Source organism: Calonectris borealis, chromosome 18, assembly GCF_964195595.1.
Source record: "Calonectris borealis chromosome 18, bCalBor7.hap1.2, whole genome shotgun sequence".
NCBI lineage: Eukaryota > Metazoa > Chordata > Aves > Procellariiformes > Procellariidae > Calonectris > Calonectris borealis.
The window spans coordinates 246,514-265,314 of NC_134329.1; the positions used below are offsets into that span (position 1 = coordinate 246,514).

At 50.2% G+C, this 18,801-nt stretch overlaps 1 protein-coding gene across 1 annotated transcript in view; it reads left to right on the top strand.

Moving 5' to 3' along the window:
• Positions 1-12,571, top strand: part of MORC2 (MORC family CW-type zinc finger 2) — a 42,914-nt gene extending 30,343 nt beyond the window's left edge. Inside the window, exons 16-25 of the mRNA XM_075167118.1 lie at positions 4,581-4,713; positions 5,073-5,147; positions 5,257-5,643; positions 6,037-6,180; positions 6,274-6,328; positions 7,098-7,239; positions 7,581-7,772; positions 7,866-7,959; positions 9,236-9,424; positions 10,367-12,571. Of these exons, the coding sequence (XP_075023219.1) occupies positions 4,581-4,713; positions 5,073-5,147; positions 5,257-5,643; positions 6,037-6,180; positions 6,274-6,328; positions 7,098-7,239; positions 7,581-7,772; positions 7,866-7,959; positions 9,236-9,424; positions 10,367-10,435 (1,480 nt within the window). The 3' untranslated portion in view covers positions 10,436-12,571. The remainder of the gene's footprint in view (positions 1-4,580; positions 4,714-5,072; positions 5,148-5,256; positions 5,644-6,036; positions 6,181-6,273; positions 6,329-7,097; positions 7,240-7,580; positions 7,773-7,865; positions 7,960-9,235; positions 9,425-10,366) is intronic.
• The last annotated feature ends 6,230 nt before the right edge of the window (positions 12,572-18,801 follow it).

Genomic DNA, 18,801 nt, shown 5'->3' on the forward strand with positions numbered 1-18,801 from the left:
GAAACACTTTTTCCCTGTGAAGGTGACCGAGCCCCGGCACAGGTTGCCCAGGGAGGTTGTGCAGTCTCCATCCTTGGAGATATTCCAGGACATGGTCCTGGGCAACCAGTTCCGAGTGGCCCTGCCTGAGCAGGAGGTTGGACCCGATGACCTCCAGAGGCCCCTCCAACCTCAACCACTGATTTGGTGAAATTAAGTTCCTTTATGTTTTTTTCTGCACTGCCACTGGAAATATGATTAGTTTGTGCATGTTAATTTTAATGTAGGTAGCATAGACAGCAATTAAAGAATAGTCATAAGCGCAGGCTGGGAGCAGTACGTGTTCAGTGGGGTCTTTGCAATTGTCTTTATTGCTACTATAGCTCCAACCCATTAGACACGCAAACTGCAGCAACATCTCTGAGTTGCAGTGAGCCCAAGAATGACATTTTGCACACTTGAGGGAGCAACACATCGATTCGTTTACCAGCAGTGTGTTTCACAGTTATAAAATTTAGGTAGAATCTAGCAATTTATTTGATTGAGGAAAATGATTGCTCTAGGCTGCTTCTTTTCTGTGGAGAGAGACACTGCTAGAAGCTGATTCTTGTCTTTGTTGTATGAAGCTGCTCAGCTGTAATTTAGGTGCCTTGGCTCAGTGTTTAAAGAGAAAAGGAATTAATCCAGGTGGTAACTTTTAATTGGAATAAAAATTTTAACATCTGTGGCTGAAAAGGCTACAAAGAAGTGTTGATACTGATATTTGGAAAGTATTGATTTTCTGGCTTTTTCCTTTTGGCACCTGTCATTGGAAGAATACCAATGCTAACTTCCCTGTTGCTCCATGTATTTGTGCCTTGGTGCGGGGCTATGAAGAGTGTGGTTGCGCTGAGGATGTCCTCAACTAAACTGCTGGGGCAGGGCCGAATCTGCGAGCCCGAGAAGAGGCTGCCACACCTGCAGCCCCCCAGGTGGAAGCAGTAGCGAGGCTGGGAATGTGTTGCTGGTAGATGCACTCACAAACAAAGATAGACCATGCACGTATGCACGTCCGGCCACGCAGATCAACACAGGCAGACACGCGCAGCCATCACGCAAACTGCACCAGCAGCATCATCCTTTTCCCTCTTGGCTGATCAGGATGAAGGACTACTAGTGGAAATACTCATGTCCGTATCTGGTCCTGGGATCTCGTCCCTCTGGTTACTTGCACCGGGATAGATGAGCCCTGAGGGGGTGAGGGGTACAGACCTCCTCATGTGGACACAGATAACACATATGCACTACAGACCTCCCAGTGTCTTACCTTGGGCACGCTCTCCATCTTTTAGCGGATCTGGATCCTTGCTCTTCCCAGGTGCCTCCTGCCCAGAGGCACCCACAGCTCTGCCTACACCCCCAAACCCGTCTCTAGCAGCCAGGCAGGACTCCCTGGTCCCTCCAGTAGTCAGCTCCTGAGGGCTCGCCCTTAGACACCCCCTCCCCTTGCTCCCAGGCCATGTCCTTGCTGGCTCGTCTGGCCCGATGTTTGCTGTGAATCACACGTTCATGTGCACGCCTGCAATCACTGCAGCTGGTAGCACCCAGGCACACAGATCCTTGCGACCGGTGGTCCCATTCCAGCTGCTGGCACTCAGACCCCCATACACATATGCACCCCTTGCCAAGAAAAATAGTTAGAAGTGGAGTTTAGTACAAAGACAAGTGTACTGACCAGCCAACTGTTTATGTACAACTGTCCCTTTTTAGCCCTTTCTCTGTTTTCTCATGTTTGTTCCTCCCCAAATCATCTCAATCCATTCCTTTACCTGCTTTTTGTTCCTCCCATTGGTCCAAAAGATGCTTCGGAGAGCTGCTCCCATTGACTGGACACTGGGGCTGAGCCCTGGGAGTGATACCCCCCCAAATGGGGTATCTGTTCCTCAGGGAATTTGCATTCCCTGAGCTGCCTTTGGGCCTCTGGGCTTGTGGAAATGGGCCTTGGATGGGCTGGTGGCTCCTGGGATGGCCTGGGAGTAGCCAGGGAAGGGTGTTACTCAGGTTCCCCCACCTCCCGCTGTCTTTGTGCTCTCTTGTGTATGCGCAGACGAGCTTTCTTATCATGTAACCTAACAGGAACTTGATTTACTGATGAAAGAGTTTAAATTTTGTATTTGCAAAACCTTGAAAAATTGGAGGGGTTTGGCTGCATTTCATGTGGGAACATGTTGGAATGTTGGTTGGAGCAAGTTAGAGTGCCTCCGCAGTGTGCGCACGCATGGTGTCGTCCCACGTCCCCCTTGCAGGGAGGTGGGAAAGGGTAGGTGAAGTGCTTTGGACAGGTGATCCAAACTTCTGGTCATTTCAGCTTCTTCAAAGGGATCTCAGGAGTCTTACTCTGGGAGGATAACTCTAGAATATTTGTGGATTGAGTAGGCTCACGTGCACTTTCCAACAGTGAGTGCAGTTGTGTCCTTTTACACGACGCAGAAGGTTATCTACAGAAGTTGCACTAGCACTCCTCTGGCTTGGTTGGTGCCACTAGAAAGCAGGGCTTCCTTGCAGTCACTGCACTTCTGAACTTCCCTTCCAAGTGCTCTACTGCCTGATGTTTCTTGCTGTGTCCTTGTGCCATGGGTTTGGACACCTTCACCTCTGTGTCTTGACCATCTGCCCCAGCTGTTCCATTCCAGGTATTTGTACTGTCTGAGGGAGGACTGAGGATTTGGAAAGCATCGCTGTTGCCACCATGGGTAGGGGGCCTCAAGCTTGTGCGCCGTGAGGGTCTGTGCAGAATCTCATCCAGCCAAGTTGAAGATGAAGCACTGTCAGAGTTGATGTTCAGACTCTCTCCTGGCATCAGAAGACCACGTGGTGGTTTTGGCTGCTTCAGCATTGTCTGCCTGCATTGTGTCCACTATTGGCACTGAGCTGTTCCCCACCCTTCTGATTTGTCCACCTACACCTCAGTTTCTGCTGGTGGCACGTTGTCCCGGATCATGGGAGCTGAATGCCCTTCTCCATCTCTGTCATGTAAAGCAGTCACCCTTTCCGATGCCACGGTCTATGTTGGGGTCAGCTAAGTTGGGGCCACTAAGTGGCACCATTGCTCGCTTTGTCACAGAGAAGGCAGCATGTCTATGTCACACTTCAGTGTCAGGCTCGTTCTCCTCCCTTTTCCTATCTAAAATCCGGTTGGGTCCTAAATGGTGTTTGGACTCATGGCTGAAACACCAGCTGAAGATGACTCTTTGGTTCAAAGCTCCATGAGCATCACCAAAGTCTTGGTGCTGAGTTGCAGACTATTCTGACTACAAAGATAATTCCTTTTTTCTGACTTGCTGCCTCTACTGATGCAATCTGTGGTTTTGAATGTCATGAGTAGTCTTAATTTTTTCCTGTCGGCAGAATTAACGGGCACGTTCATACTTTCTTGTGCGGTTAGATACAGCTGTTTTCAGCCTCAATCCATGCAATGACATAGGAGATGGCATTTCTCTGCTGGGAAACTTGTGTATGGTGCCACTTGTTCAGCTTTATCTTTGGGAATTGCAGCTTTGGTGTCAGGCAATCATTTTGCAGTGATGACAGATACTTTCTTAGCTGAGGAAGTAATCGCTCTATCAAAAACTCCCCTGCAGTGCTTTAGCTGAGAGGAGGCTGATGGAGAAACTGCTTGTGCTTCTTTCCACTGACAAAGCTGACCACAGTATGTATCTCGCAGACTAGGGGATATCCCATCAGTTGGCAGGTCAGATCAGAGATCGTCTCTCATCAGCCCCTTGGAGCTCTGTGTGATCCACGACGAGAGTGGGGTCCTCCCTTTATCTGCAAGACTCCCACGTGGAGGAAGTTTTTAACGGCTTGGCTCCAAGGCAGTGTAGGAGTCAGGTGGATCTCTTGTGTAGTGCAAGAGTTGTCTTGGTACTGCTGCTTTCCTGTCTCACATCATCCCTGCGTGACTGTGTGTGGAATATCCCTTTGGCCAGTTTGGATCAACTGTCTTGGCTGTGCCTCCTCCCAGCTTCTTGTGCACCTGGCAGAGCAAGGGAAGCTGAAAAGTCCTTGACTTAGTGTAAGCACTACAACTACTTGGCAACAACTAAAACATCAGTGTGTTATCAGCATTATTCTCATACTAAATCCAAAACACAGCACTGTACCAGGTACTAGGAAGAAAATTAACTCTATCCCAGCCGAAACCAGGACAACGTGTTACTGGTAATAACCTTTCCTTTCTAAATGGAAAGGAAGTCTGTAAAAAGAGGAATTGATATGAAGACGTAAGTTGATAGGAAGGAAAATTGCTGTAAAAGTCCAGAGTACAGAAACAGTATAGAAAACGAGTCGCAGCTGTTCCTAAGCTTTGCTTAGCTCCTGGGCTCTGAATTGGTAATTCCCAGCGTAAATGGCTTGTTTTTTAACAACTATGCTTTTGATCCTTAAATCATATATGTGCTTCCCAAGAAGAAAACCACTGGTTTTGAGATTGTGGCTACTGCAGAAAGGGAAGTGGTTTTACTGCTGCATTTGAGATGGGGTAAGGGGACAGTGCTGTGTGTGTGAGACAGTGCAGGTTCTGCTGTTGTTGCTGAGGTTGTCTTGCATTCCCTTCATCCTAGATGTGAAGCTGCAGAGCAGAAGCAGAAGGTACCACTGGGAACTCTGAAGAAAGACTTGAAATCACAGGAGGAAAAGCAGAAACAACTGACAGAGAAAATCCGCCAGCAGCAGGAAAAGCTGGAAGCTCTGCAGGTGAATCTGGAGGTCTCCAGCTAACCACAGCAGGTTTGAGGGACCTCCTAGTGCAACTGGCTGATGCTGAGTCATGTCTGTCTCAGCCTGTAATGCCACCTGTGCTCCTTCATGGGGTAGGGGTTGTTTTAATAACAGAAAACAAACATCTCAGCTTGCATTTCATTTTCTGCTAGGAAAATGGGAGTGACTGCTGGTGTTCGGATGAAGGGATGTCTCTTGAAGGACACAGAACACACCTTCTTATAATTGTTGATTTTAAACTGGAAAACTGTTTGCTGGGATGGGTTCAGGCAGACCCTGAGAGCTTTTAAAGATGGCTTTTCTGATTTTTTTTGTTTTTTTTTTTTTTTAAAAAGAAAACCACTCCAATTCGATCTCAAACGGACTTAAAGAAACTGCCTCTAGAAGTGACCACACGGCCTGCAGGGGAGGTAAATGGGATAACACTGTAGGCTTTGTACTCTTCTGTGCTATCCTTAGCTGCTCTGAAAAGCAGTGCCCAACTCTTCCATCCTTTCTCTGTACCCTCATTTGTTTCAGAACACCCAGTCACAGATCCGACCTCAGCGCCCACGATCTCCTCCTTTACCTGATGTAATCAAGAATGCTCCCAGCAGACCGCCACCACCACCTACGCCTCTTCCCAAGTCCATCAGTCAGCTGAAAAAGAGCTCTTCAGTTTGGCCAAATATCAGCACTCCCAAACTAGCAAGCATGCTCTCCAAGGAGGAGGCCAGCACTTCCAGGACACACCAGCACACTGTGACAGCTGGAAAGTCTAATAGCACTTTAAAAACTCTTGCCAAACCAGGTACAACAACGAAACCACCCTCTGCTGTCCTGCAGAACCCCAAAAGCCCACGTGAGACACCCAGTCCAAAAGCTGCCAAGGTGCCAGCACTAAAGAAATCTGTCAAATGCCCACAGGTGAGACTCGATGGGATGAAAACTGTCAGCTCCTTACCTACTATTCTGCCTAGCCTGTCTTGCTCTGTCGTATGGGATTTGCACTGTAGTCCCTGCACAGGACAAGATAACTTTTACTTTACTCTTGGGTTAGGGTGCCATTCTACACCCCTCGTGAAGACTCGTTTCATCTCTTCCCTGTTAGACCAGACTGTTTCCCCAGAAAAAAAGAATGTGGAGTGGCAGGGTGAGCATTTGCATGGTCACGTAGCACCTGCTAAAATCTTCTGGAAAAGCTAATTAACTATCAAATCAAATATTGGATGCTGAGCATTTTTTTTTTAACTTGGCTGAAAGAAGGTTTTGGTTGATAGCATGCTGGAGTAATAGCTAGAGCTTGTTTGCCTCCTACAGGCTTCCACTACTCGGAAGAGGACCTTGAACACGACAGAGGACGGGTCTGAGGAGGAGGGGGAGCACAAGAAGGAGAAGACAAAACGGGGCAAATTTGTGGCAGTGAAGGAAGAGAAGAAGGATTCCAGTGAGGTGGTGGTAGAGGTGAGAGTGCACTTGTTTCCCCAGCAGAAGGTATTTGTCAAGTGTTTATAATCTTGTTGGGAGGCAGCTAATCTGAGCTCTCTCTGCTCACAGCTCACAGACAGTGCTGGGGAAGAGGAGCTGGCTGAACTGAAGAAAGCTCAGAAAGGTGAGAAATGAACCCTCAACTGTCTCTGGTGTCTAACACAGTGGAAAAGTACTATTGCAGAACTAGACTCACTGGCTAAATGTGTGATTTCATTAATGAGCTTTTTAAAATAAGAATTAGTGTGTTCTCGAGATGACTCTAACTCGCATGAAACATTTTGGCCAGGAACCCCTTGATTCGATAAGAGGCAATTGTGGCATGGGAAGATCTGAGGGCTGCGTCACGTTAACGGGTGTGATGCTTGGCTGCATGGTGTAGACTGATGTCATGCTCACCCTTCCTAACTGAATGGATCATGGAGCTACGTTAGCTAGGAAATGCTGAGGACTGTATCTAGGCCTGCTGTGAGAGAAGAGGGGCTGACAGACCCCCAGGAAAGATGATAGGCAGAATGGTATTGCACCTTCTGCCAGAGCAGGACATTTCTTCAGCTTGTTCCCAAGGAGTTGTCTGGAAAGTGACCCACTAGTAACACATGGCAAATTGTCCTGGTGGCCAACACGAGCCTGGAAAGCCCGTGTCAAACAGCCCGGAGTACAGCAGGAACTTTCTGTCTGAAAATGCCATATAATTTCCTTGCCTTTTAAAGTTTCTAAGTAGGAGTTGAACTGTGTGACAGTAGTGTTTTTATGGTTTACCATTTGAAGAAGTTGTCACAGGTTTAGGTTTCCTCCCTGCTGAGGGTGGCTGTCTTCTGTGGAGCGCATGCAGAATGTGCTCCCCAGCATCTGAATGTTTGCAAACATCTTTACTGTCGTCCTCCTTGCAGATAAAGGGCTGCATGTGGAAGTGCGTGTGAACAAGGAGTGGTTCACAGGCCGTGTCACAGCTGTGGAAATGGGCAAGCATGCAGTACGCTGGAAGGTTAAGTTTGATTATGTTCCTACAGACACCACACCAAGGGATCGCTGGTAACTATCTCTAGCTACTGGATTTTGGAGGCTTGTTTTGCTTTCAGGAGGAAGACCCCATTTTACTTCCATAGATGCTGAAGACAAATATGTTGCTGTCATGTCAGGGAGCGTGTGTGTGCTCAGGACTGTCCAGCTGCTTCGTAAGGAATGAGCATGACAGACTCCATACAGTCTGTCCATCGGTTTGTTGTGATGTTCCTGTGGAGGCAGCTGTTGTGTGATCTAGAGGTCTCAGAGTGACAGCTGGGTACAGGTTCTGATGAAGCTCTTAACAGTGTTTCAGATATGGCCAATGTAGAAAAAGATACCTGACTTTCCCTTTTTTTTTTTTTTTTCAGGGTAGAGAAGGGCAGCGAGGATGTGAGGTTGATGAAGCCTCCCTCTCCCGAGTACCAGGCTCCAGATACGCAGCAGGAAGAGGAGGTGGTTGTGGCTGAACCTTCTACCTCAGACTGTGTCAGAATTGAGCCAGACACCACTGGTCCCAGCAGCAGCCAAAAAACAGTAGACTTACTCGTCCAGATCCTTCGGTGGGTTCACTGCAGTTTTTGTGAGCTGCTGCAGTCTGATTGCTTTATCTTTTAAACTCCCAATTCTGGCTTTGTGTTTTTTTTCCTGCATAGAAATTGCTTGCGGTACTTCTTACCTCCCAATTTTCCTATCTCCAAGAAGGAGCTGAGTTCCATGAGCGCGGAAGGGTTGTTGGCGTTTCCCTTGGTGAGTTCAGCATCTCTAGAAAAATAAGTTTGGGGTTTTTCCCCACACACATTTCATTCTTATGGCAAGTGTACATCCTGTTGATGCAAGATCGCACTCTTCAAAAGGTTATTTGGATCCTTAGCAGACTAACATAGCTGAGAAAGAGAATGAGAGCCTCTGAAACATGCCTTAGGCCTTTTGACAGTTGTTGACTGAGGATTTTTTTAATTACCATACATCTGTGTGGGAAAGCTGTTGGCTGCTACTATCCTAACTTCTTGTCCATTGCTGTTAAGCTTTTAAAAAAGAGAGGCCAGGTTAGAGGTTTGTAGAAATAGGATGTAGGTATACCTGTTCGTTTTGCCCCCAGCCTTATAAATCTAACTTATACAGAGGCAATCTTAAAAATGGGAGAGGGAAGCCAACCCCCCTGACACTTCACCGGGTGAGCAGGCTGACCGCCTGTGAGTCGGGTGTATATCTTAAGGCTTTTGTTGTGGCCTCTGTTTATTTGAGCAAGGAACAGATGGGGCTGAGCCTGTACCAGTATCTGCATGCTGGTATTGGAAGGTCCAGTGCAGGCTGAAATGTGGAGAAATGGTACTGGCTTCTCTGACTTGTCTCCTCTCTGACATACCACAAAGTGAGACCTTTTCAGGAGGCATCTGTAGGTGACAAAAGCCACCTACAGATGACCAAATGACAAAAGCCACTGCTTATTTGGTAGTCTTCAAAGGGCCCTATTCCCTCACTCGCAATGCATATATTGGCAGTCCTTCTTATCTCTTCCTCTTTTCTCTCTGTTAATTCAGGCGTCTGCTTGAGTTACCGGTCCTGCTACTTCCGCAGGACATGTTGGTCTTGTCGGGAGTTTTCTGCAAGTGTAGATGTTCCTATCTCGCAGTAATAAGCTGTGTTGTCTGGGTGGTCTATACTAAGGAAACTCACTGCGTACAGAGGTCGTCAGATCTTTCTACAGCATAACTGTGGTTTTAGGCTTTTTAAAACATGCTGCATCCTTAATCTGAATTCAGGCAGCTTTTGTTGCAGTTCTGGTCTTTGAGGAATGTGAAAACCCGTGTGATTTTTGTGCTGCCTGCAGTAGGCAAATCAGAAATGTAAATGTGAGCATGGTAACAACAGCAGGCAGGGTGTGCAGGGCCGTGGTGTTGGGCTGGTAGTGTTCGGTCACGGCGTGCCACTAGCTGGACTCTTCCAGTTGCGAGTGCTGGGGTTTTCTTGACGCTTGGTGCTTCTTCTTAACGTGTCATCTGTTGTGTTTTGTCTTCTACAGAAAGAATATTTCAAACAGTATGAGGTAGGTCTGCAGAACTTGTGCAATTCATATCAGACACGCGCTGACACCCGGGCCAAAGCCTGTGAAGAAAACCTCCGCAACTCGGAGAGAAAGCTGAAGGAAACAGAGGAGAAACTACAGAAGCTGAGGACTAACATCGTGGCCCTTCTGCAGAAAGTGCAGGAGGTGGGTGCAGAAGGGATGCGAACCCAGAGCTGCCCCACGTGTAGCAACTTTCCCCAGACCCAGGCCCCTCCAGGCACTTGAGGTGTTTTAGTCCAGCATTTAACTGGGCTTCAGCTCTTTCTCAATTGGGTGCCACTTGGGCTTAGACCATCAGAAGCAGCTGAGTGCGCAGCTGCTGTTGCTGCCCACTTTTTGGGATCCAGGCCTTGGGGATCCTGATGAGTGTTAATTTTCACAGATGGATTTTTTTCATGGCATGTACATAGTGCACAGCTTCTATTTGTTTTCTGCTTTCTGGTATGAAACATGGGGCTGCAGGAGAATTTCACTGGGAATAGGCAGTGTTCTGCAGGGAATTTCTGCCCCATTTTTGGGCAGAAAGGTGGTGCTAGATCTGAACCCCATGTATAGAAATGCAAACCTTTAAACAAATAATACTTAATATAAAAAATTTTATGGTGAAATCTATTTATTAATTATACTATTAAATATTAAATTAAAATAACATGTATATTTAAAGAAAAGCTTTAAATAAATAAACTGTAAATAAAAAAACTACTTTAAATAAAATTAAGACCACCCAATGGAAAAGCTACTGAAAGCAGATGGAAGCAGTTGCTCCTTATTAGGAAAATGTGTGTTAAAGCTAAAAAAAAAAAAAACTAACTTGACCCTGATCAGCACAGTAAATCTATTGCTTGAGTGCATTGTTTGAGCATCAAGTACTGACTGGTTTCCAGGCGTTGTCTGTCAGGCTCTGACAAGGAGAGCTGATGGTGCTTTCACAGCAGATGTCAGCAGCTGGAGAGTGCTGGAAGTCGGGGCGTAAAGGCTGACCAGCACAGATGTTGCAAAGGATGCTGTGCTGCTCTGTCTTGTCCATTCTTGCATTGTTCTTCAAGATTTACTTTTCACTCATATTTCTTGTGCCTTTGGTTTCAGGACATTGATATTAATACAGATGATGAACTGGATGCATATATTGAGGACTTGATCACGAAAGGAGATTGAGCAGCCCCATTACAAGTCCTATAGAAGTGCAGAGGAGCTGGTTGCTGCGATGGGAGATGTGGATTCCTGCAGTGGAGGACTATGGCAGCTGATGAGGAGAGAGGGTTTTTAGACAGTGCTTGTGTTGGTGTACAACTTGTTCTTGTGACTTTACATGAAAAAGACATTTGTGCTGTTGGCAGGAAAATTTTTAACATTGTAGTTCTCTGAATCTCTTCCTTTTGTTTATAAATATTTATTTTTAAAAGAAATAGGAAGTGTGCCTGATATGATGGGAGGGTTCCTCTATGTTTTTAGTGAGGTAAAAGTGTGAGTACCCTTTTTGCATCTGGGGTATATTCATATGCTAAACCTGGAAGACCAGAACATCCTGCCTAGCAGGTCGTCTCAAGTAAGAACCTGGCAGCAACTTAAAAATAAGCCTTGAGTTATGGAAGAAGAGGTCAGGAAGATACTGAACTTGGGCTAGAAAAAGCCAATTCAGGAATTTGAGATACACAGAGGAGATCAAAACACAGTCCCTGTGTGAGCATGAGTGGAGGGTATGAAATCTTGGTGGTTCTGAGGGGGTTGGGGATAGCGGATTGGCATTTGCCAGTGCGGTGAGGTTCCTGAATATGAGGTCTCTGTAAGCAGGTGGAGTTGTCACCAGGCTAACAGTCAGAGGCTGAGGATCCTTTTAGAAGAGGATGGCCTCCTAGGCTGCTCGCAGGGGGTTGTGATCATCAGAGGGAGAAAACTGGAGTTCAGATTCTTTTCTAGCAGTCACCTTATTGCACACTTTTGCTGCTGTTTCTTTGAGACATAATTGCAATGGCAGAAGAACTCCTCAACCAGCTGAAAATAAAGTGACCCTCTGTTCAGTTGTCACTCCCTCAGGTTTGCATTGCTTTGATCAACTTGCTCTTCCAGGTGATTTTATTAGAGTGCAGGAATTTGGAGCCTTTGGAGCCCTGCATTGCTGAGTCACACGTGGCCTTGGGTGAGCAGCAAGGACAATGCCTTTCCCTCATCCTCCCATCTGGAGGCTGCACTACAGCTCCTAGCAGACCACTTGTGGCCAAGGTGTCTCGGTTGAGTTCACTGGCTAGCCAGTTTCTCAGGTCTGCTAGGACAAGATGACCATGAACTCGTGCTCAGAAAACTGAAATCCCCTATAGCCTGGTGGTTTGAAAAAACACAGCGTGACCAAGAGGTGCCCACCTTCAGGAATATCAAATGAAATGGACCATTGAGGTTCTTCTGACAGCTGAATGTGTAATAGATGTTTTGCAAAAAAATTTCCAAATTAAACATCTGTTCACAGAAAATCTTAAGCACTAATGGTTTATAGTCCTGGAGAACTCCCTGTTCTCATAATGCAGCAGAGAGGGAAGACTTTTGCTTATTACCTGAATTCCAGGTCCTTGTAACAGCACACAGTGAGACTGACTGCTTTCATTCAGGATCTGGGCCTGGACATCTAGTATAAATGAAGGTAAGGAGCATCCCTCCTGGGTGGAGGGGCAGCATTCCTTAAATGTAGGAGCAAGCTCCAACAGTCTTCTCGATTTCCTTACACGTATTGGGGGTTTTGTTAATTGTGATGGCACACTGGTGCTTCAGATGAAAATGATCCTTCTCTAGAAGCCGAGTTTTATATTAAGGTGAAAGAAGAAATCTTTGCCCTTTCCAGGTGGCCAGCAGAAATTCTAAAGAACCAGATTTCATTAAAATACAGTTCAGAGATGATGCTACTTGCAAGCTTTAATTCATAACACCCAGAGTATACCAATGTGGGACAAATAGCTCTTACATATTTCTTGAGCTTCCTGACACAGTTTGATCCCCTACTCCTGCTCTTCTGTTAGGAAGGTGTTACTCAGTTTTTTTCCTCTGTTCTCTGGAAACATCTCATTTCCAGTTTTAACTTTTTTTTATGGCATTTCATTTTTTTCATCTTGTACCAAGTATTTTTGTTTGAGTTACATTTCTTCCTGGAGTTACTTTCATCAGTACAATTGATGTGTCCTCTCTAAAATTCCATTTTGCTAGGAAAAGCAAGCCAAGAACTTTTAAGTGCCAATAAAACAAGTTTTCCATTTTCAAAACCTTTCTGGTAGTCCTTCTCTGCAGCTGCTTCAATTTGATTTTTTTTGCTAAGTAGACCTATATGTAACATTAGGTTTTAGTAATACCTTTTAAAAATACAGGAACAAAATGACCTCTGGAGGTCATCTAAACAACCTACTCCACGCAAGGTGTACTCAAAAGCTATATCACATTGTTCAGGGCCTTTTCCAGCTGAGCTCTGAAAATCTTCAAGGGTGGAGGTTGCACTACTTTTCTGCATCGCACACCTTTCCAGTGAGTGTGTTCTTCCCTTGCATCTAACAAGGGTGTCCCTGGTGCAGCTTTGGAGGCTGTTACAACTGCCTGTTGAAAATATCTCGCCTACTGCAGCCTTGGGAGTGACACCTTCACCCTACAGTTAAGCCTGTTGATACCACGTCTGTGCTCAGTTCTGTCAGTCTTCCTCTCCGCTTCCAGCTGTTTCTTACAGCAGAAATACTAAGTACACGAGTTGCATTTTGTACAACATCCCCTCTCTTTATAAGACCACCTTAAGTCCCTCCTTTAATGCCCATCATTAGTCATCCATTTTGGAAATTTCTCCCACAGCTGTCACCTAGATACTTTGTAGGACACATATTTCTATTGGTAAGGTTGCTAATTTATGTATTAATAATAAGGCAGGAAAATAACTTTTTTAACATGAACTTTTGGGTCTTGTGATGATTATTGTTCCAGGCCAACTTTGCCTTAGCTTCTTGCCTGCTGTAGCGCACAGCCTTGGGGGAGCTCCTGTCAGCATGACATGATTGTCCTTGCCGCTTCCCTCGCTGAAGTGCCAGCCTTACCCTGGAACCTGAGATCTCTGTCAGTGATCCTCCACCTCATATAGATTCGCCCAGTTTCTTTTGCAGAGTGGAACAAGAACACCTGAGCTCGTGGCAATCGGTCCCACTCCCAGTGTGAGGGACACGGTCCTGCCTGCATGTCTTTGAAGTGTTGTGTATTGCTGCTGTTCCTTGAGTGGAAGCTTGAAACTCCGCATCATGAGCATTGGATCTGGGGTTTGATTTTATGGCAACAGGACCAACATTTCATTTTTTTGCAAGTCATTCCTGCACCCTATAGCAAGGAGCATCTAGGCTTTAGGGTGCTGCTTGCTTTCAGCTACCTTACAGGGCTATTCTTTCTCATGCAGTGGGACACACTCAGTCTCCTCTGCTGCTGCTGCCTTACCCGAAAGGCACAGCAAACTTCTCTGCCAAGAAAATCTTTCTGGTCTCCAGCCCCAGGGTATCTTGATCTACTCAGGAGACTACCAGTTATCTTTAAATCCCTCTTAGCAGCATCTGAATTTGTGGTCTCAGCGTCCTGGTCATACGCGACCTAACTTGACCAGTGCCCACTGTGTGGGATGAGACCAGACAGGCAACTCTTGGATGATCTTGCTATACCCTTTCTCATCAGCAAGCTGCAGCTGCACAGCAGGAGCAGAGGAGACCGACCTCTAAGCCTGCACAGGAGGAAAGGCTCCAAGAAAGCTCTTCAGCACCCTTTGGGAGGCCTGGAGGACTCTGGGCACCTGCCACATTAGTGGAATGAGAGACCAGGTTCATGGGGACCTCTGGGAGCCCAGGCTGCATGTCCAGGGTAGTTTCAGTGTGTGTGGAAACCAGGCGCTTTGGGCTACTCCAGCCCTCAAACACTCCCTCTTCTCCCTGGGCTGCAGCTCATTGAGCAGAACAAGTCATAAATTCCCCTTGTCCTGCTGGGAGGCCCCCACTGCGGGGTGCCACCACTCTGGCTGCCCCAGAAGAGGGCAGGGGACAGAGCTGGGGATATTAAGGCCCTTCTAAGGCTGCTGTTGTTACTTGAACACACTGAGCAAAGCATCAGAGCAGAGAGGAACGTCTTGAGTCGTGTAAGTACAGCAGGAGCATAGTGCTGCAGAGCCCATCACTCTCATTGGGAAGGAGGAGCCTGATCCCAGCGTCAAGGGCAGCTGGGACTGGAAGAAAAAAACCTCAGAAGCCTTGGCTCAACCTGGAAGAAGGGAGGGTGGGTACCAGTCCAGGGTGTTTGCTTGGTGCACTGAGCCCACAGCCCTTGTTCTCCCTGTGTCTTCTTTCTGAGAAGCTGTGGCAGCAAGCAGTGATGGTGCTACGCTGCTGTGTGCAGGGCTGCCATACCTGGGGCTGGGTGCCCAGATGAGCCTGTGCTGTGTGCACAGGTGATGGGGTGGGCTCCGGTCTGGCTGGGCTCTGGAAACAGCTGCTGAGAAGCTGCGATGAGGAGCCAGGCTGGGGCCAGTGCTGCCACACTGGCTCCTGCTGCCTGCATCCCTGTCTGATCTCAGAGTACGTGGCTTTGGTTTTGCTCGCCAAGGAAGGCACAGGCAGCTGTGGTGCTCTAGGTCTGGTGGCCTCGTGCCCTCGTCGCCCAGCGTGGCTCTGGCACCAGGGCAATTCCCTCCCCTTCTGCCTCTCCTGGGCCACACTCGGCCAGGCTGAGGTGAAGCTGCCGGCTCAGCTGCCAGGCACGGGCTGCATGGCGGGACCCCTCGAGTGAGGGCACTGCCGCTGGCTCATCAAGTGCCTCTTTGTCTGTGCAGGAGCCGCCAGCGCCTGGGAACACAGGACACGTGTGGAGGCATCAGCCCCTGGTGCTGCTCTGTCTCCAGGGAAACATCCCCCGTCAGGAGAGGCATGCCTGGCCCCTGCCAGGGCACCCTCACCCTGCCTTTGTTGGCTCTGCCGCATTTCTTTGGAAGACAAGGGGATAAAGTCTTCCTTTTCCTGCCAGCCACCAGCTCCTGCTGCAGCTGCCTGGAAGCAGCTCCCCTCGCCCTGAAAGGGTCAGCTGGTGTCTCCCCGGAGGAGTGAAGGCAGGCACTCAGCACCGGAGCCAGCCCTGGGCCAAGGTGCAGCAGTGCCTGGGGCTGCCCACAGCTGAGTGCACAGTGGGGCCCTTGTCAGAACACCAGGAGCCGCTGGCAGCTCCTTGTCCTGGGCCCTGCAGGCAGCTGGGCATCCTCTGCCCAGCCCAGCTGCTTCAGCCTGGGAAGGAGGAGCCGCTGGGGCACAGCGGTGATGCTGGTGCTGATTTGCCCTGGGTGCAGGACTGTGAGTCCTGGGGTGCAGGTGCTGGCTCTGGGCCACTGAGACTTCCACATGCCCTTGTTTCCCCTTTCTTGGCTCTGCCCCTCCTGAGCCCCCCCCAGCTCTGCCTGCCTGGCACAAGCCACTGCCCCAATGTACCGAGCCAGGGGACAGCTAGAGCAGGCTGGGTTAGTTTTTTTACATCTTCTTCCACCCTGCAGCACCTGAATGTGACTACAGGAGGTTTTTCACATCTGACGGTTTTGCCCCCACCATCATCCCAGCTCCCTCCTGGAATGCCATGGCACAGGCATGTCCCTCTGGGGTGCTGGGGGAGGCAGCTGCCATGGGATGGAGAAGACATGAGCATTCACCGTATGGAGCGGTGCTGGGAGGGAGCCCTGTTCCTACTCGTGCAGACACCCTGGGGCTCCCTGGGTGCCTTGGGGCCCAGCTCCTAACTGCTCCTCTCAGATCCTGCTCTTGCCTTGCTGTCCTTTGGCTTAGGAGAGGGCCATGGGCTCAGCACTGTCTGCTCCTGGCAGCCCTCTGCTCCTCAGAGCTGCTTGCCTGCCTTCAGGCACAGTGGTAGCTGGAGAGGAGAGCTGCTCTGCCCCATGGCATGGGCAGGACCAGCCTCTCACCTCTCAGTTCCCTCAAACCCATCCTGCAGTGTACTGTAGGTCCAAACCAGCCGTTGCCCAGAAAGCCTGAGCTTTGAGAGCTGGTTTTGAAGCTGGATGCCCACGGGCAGCAGGAGCACGGATCCTCTTCCAAGTGCAAAGCAGTGGATGCACGTAGAGCAGAAACCCTGGAAGGACACAGAGCTGTCTCTGCTCCTCCTCTGCGCAGGGGCTTGCACCCCAGAGCAGGGAAGGCATATGCCCTGGCTGATGTGGTTACTCCTCACGTGGCCCCAGCCTGTCCCCATGCTCACCCCGCACCTGACCAGCTGATGCTCAGGGTCTGTGTGGCCACCAGCCTGGAGGACAGACAGGTCTCACATGGCTTCACGTAGGACAGGGGCTGTGATGGCTGCAGGCGTGTAGCAGTGCCAGCCCTGATCGCCTCCGCACAGGCTCTGGCCCTGAGCATCGCTCTGACCTTTCCCCGGGAGAAGCCCTGGAGAGTGGTGAGGGCGATGGCAAAGCCCGCTCTGTCCCTGGAGCACAGGATGAGGCCCTGCAGCCCAGAGGGCTGGTATGGGGCAGGTGCCTCAGGGCTGGGGCTGGAGGACAGCAAGCATGTCTTGTGCTGGGGTGGGACATGGACAGTAGGGCTTCCAGGGAGGGTCTGGGGAGAGAGCGGGTGACCGGCATGGGCCCAAGCATGCAGGGCCAGCCTGAGGGCAGCGGGGCCATGAACCCTTCCCTTTTTCCCAGCCTTCCCTCCAGGGAAAGCAGTGCCTGCGATGGGACGGCTCCCACCTGCCAGCCCAACCATTGCCATCTCTGCTGTGCTTCCATGGAGGAATGGGGCTGTGGTGAGTGCCTGCCCATTTCACAGGGAAAGAAAAGTCCACAGCTCTACGGAAACAAGGCTTGGGCAGGGGCAGGCACTGACCGGAAGGAGGGATGGGCAGGATCTGGGTTTTTTTAACATGCTGTTGGTTAGGTAGATCTGCTCAGCTGAGCTGAAGGGGAAGGAGGAGCAACAGGAGGCTATGGAGTGTGAGCCTGCCCCAGTTTGGTGCTGGTGCCCTGGCTAGCATGGGCATGGAGAGATGGCAGCTTTTCCCACGCGTGCCCTGGGAGAACATCAGCAAGGACTGCTACAGGGAGGGGCTCTTCACCAGGTGCCTGAGGGGGACAGTGCTTACAGCCCATATTACGCTGCCCTGATGTGCCCTGACTAGTGGGCCTGAGGACCTCCTATCTATGCCTGTGCTGCCTGATGCTCCGCAGTCCCCCCACGTACATGACTCTGAGGGGGACGACCTGTCACTCTACGCGACTGTGCAATCTCACTGAGCCTGGGCTCAGCAGTCTCCGCGCACACAGGTATGTGTGGGTGCCGAGACAAGACAGCAAAAACCCAGCAGGATGTATAGAGCCAGGGGAGGAGGAAAGCACATCCATCCACACATGCAGCAGCGCTGCCAAGTGGTGTGTCAGCTCAGCTCAGACCCAGCTTTCTCTAGTGCTTCCCTGGTGGGGCAGCATCCCCACGACAAGGCTTGGCCGGCCCTGTCCCAGTTCCTGCAGCAGCACCATCAGCAGCTGCGCCCTCTGAGAAGCTCAGCCCTTGGAGACAGCCATTAGACTCCATGAAAGGGCTGCCCTTTGCCAGCCAGAAAGGGGTGACATGTCCGTGGCATTCCAGAAATAAGATACCATCACAAAAGTAGGACAGGCTCATGCTGACAGCAGCATGGGACGGGTAACTCTTCTATCCAATGCAACGCTCCAAAGACCCTGTGCTGCCTGCCTCGTGTCAGGTCAGCTGGCAGACACCCAGGGGCCCAAGGTGTCACCCCTTGGATATGGGAAGGGTTTTCCTAGAGGACACCTCCATCATCAGATTGTGCCTGGGGAAAGGCTGCTTCACCTGAGCTCAAGGAAAATACACCCAGCTCCCACACGCTGGGTCCAGCAGACTGCAGGGCCCCTCTGGGACAACCATGCCTGGAGGATGGCAGCACGCCCATGTCCTCACCCAGCTGTCACAGACAACCCTCAACGAGCTTCTGTCTGCGAGGAGAGGAGCTGAGCAACCTCCAGACACGGCTGTACAGAGGTTGGATGGGCCTTGAAGGCGAGCAGGGCAGAAGAGACGCTGCCTGGACGACAGTGAGAGCAGTGGCTTAGAAAAGTGACAGCTGCCGTGCCAGAGCCCCCTCGCCGCAGGGGTCCGCCGGTGGAGGGGAGGCACGTCCCCAGGCGGCGTTGAGGGAGGGTCGGGCCTGGGGCTGGCGGCGCAAACCGGACTGGCAAACCGGCGGTCCCGCCCGGAGCCCCGCGGGAAGCAGCGCCCGCTTCTGGCGCCGCACGGAAGTCCCGGCGCCAGCCTCCGCGCTTTGGCTGGGGGGCGGGGCGGGGAGGGGGGGACGAGGCTGGCGGCGCTCCCAAGCGACCCTGCGCAGCGGGTGCTGAGCCCCGACCCCCCCGGTCTCTGCCCTCCCCTGCTGGCGGGGAGCGGAGGGGGCTGCCACGCCGAGCGGAGCCGGAGGAAGAAGGCAGCGGGCTCCGGCAGCGGAAAGGGCGTTTATTGGGGTGC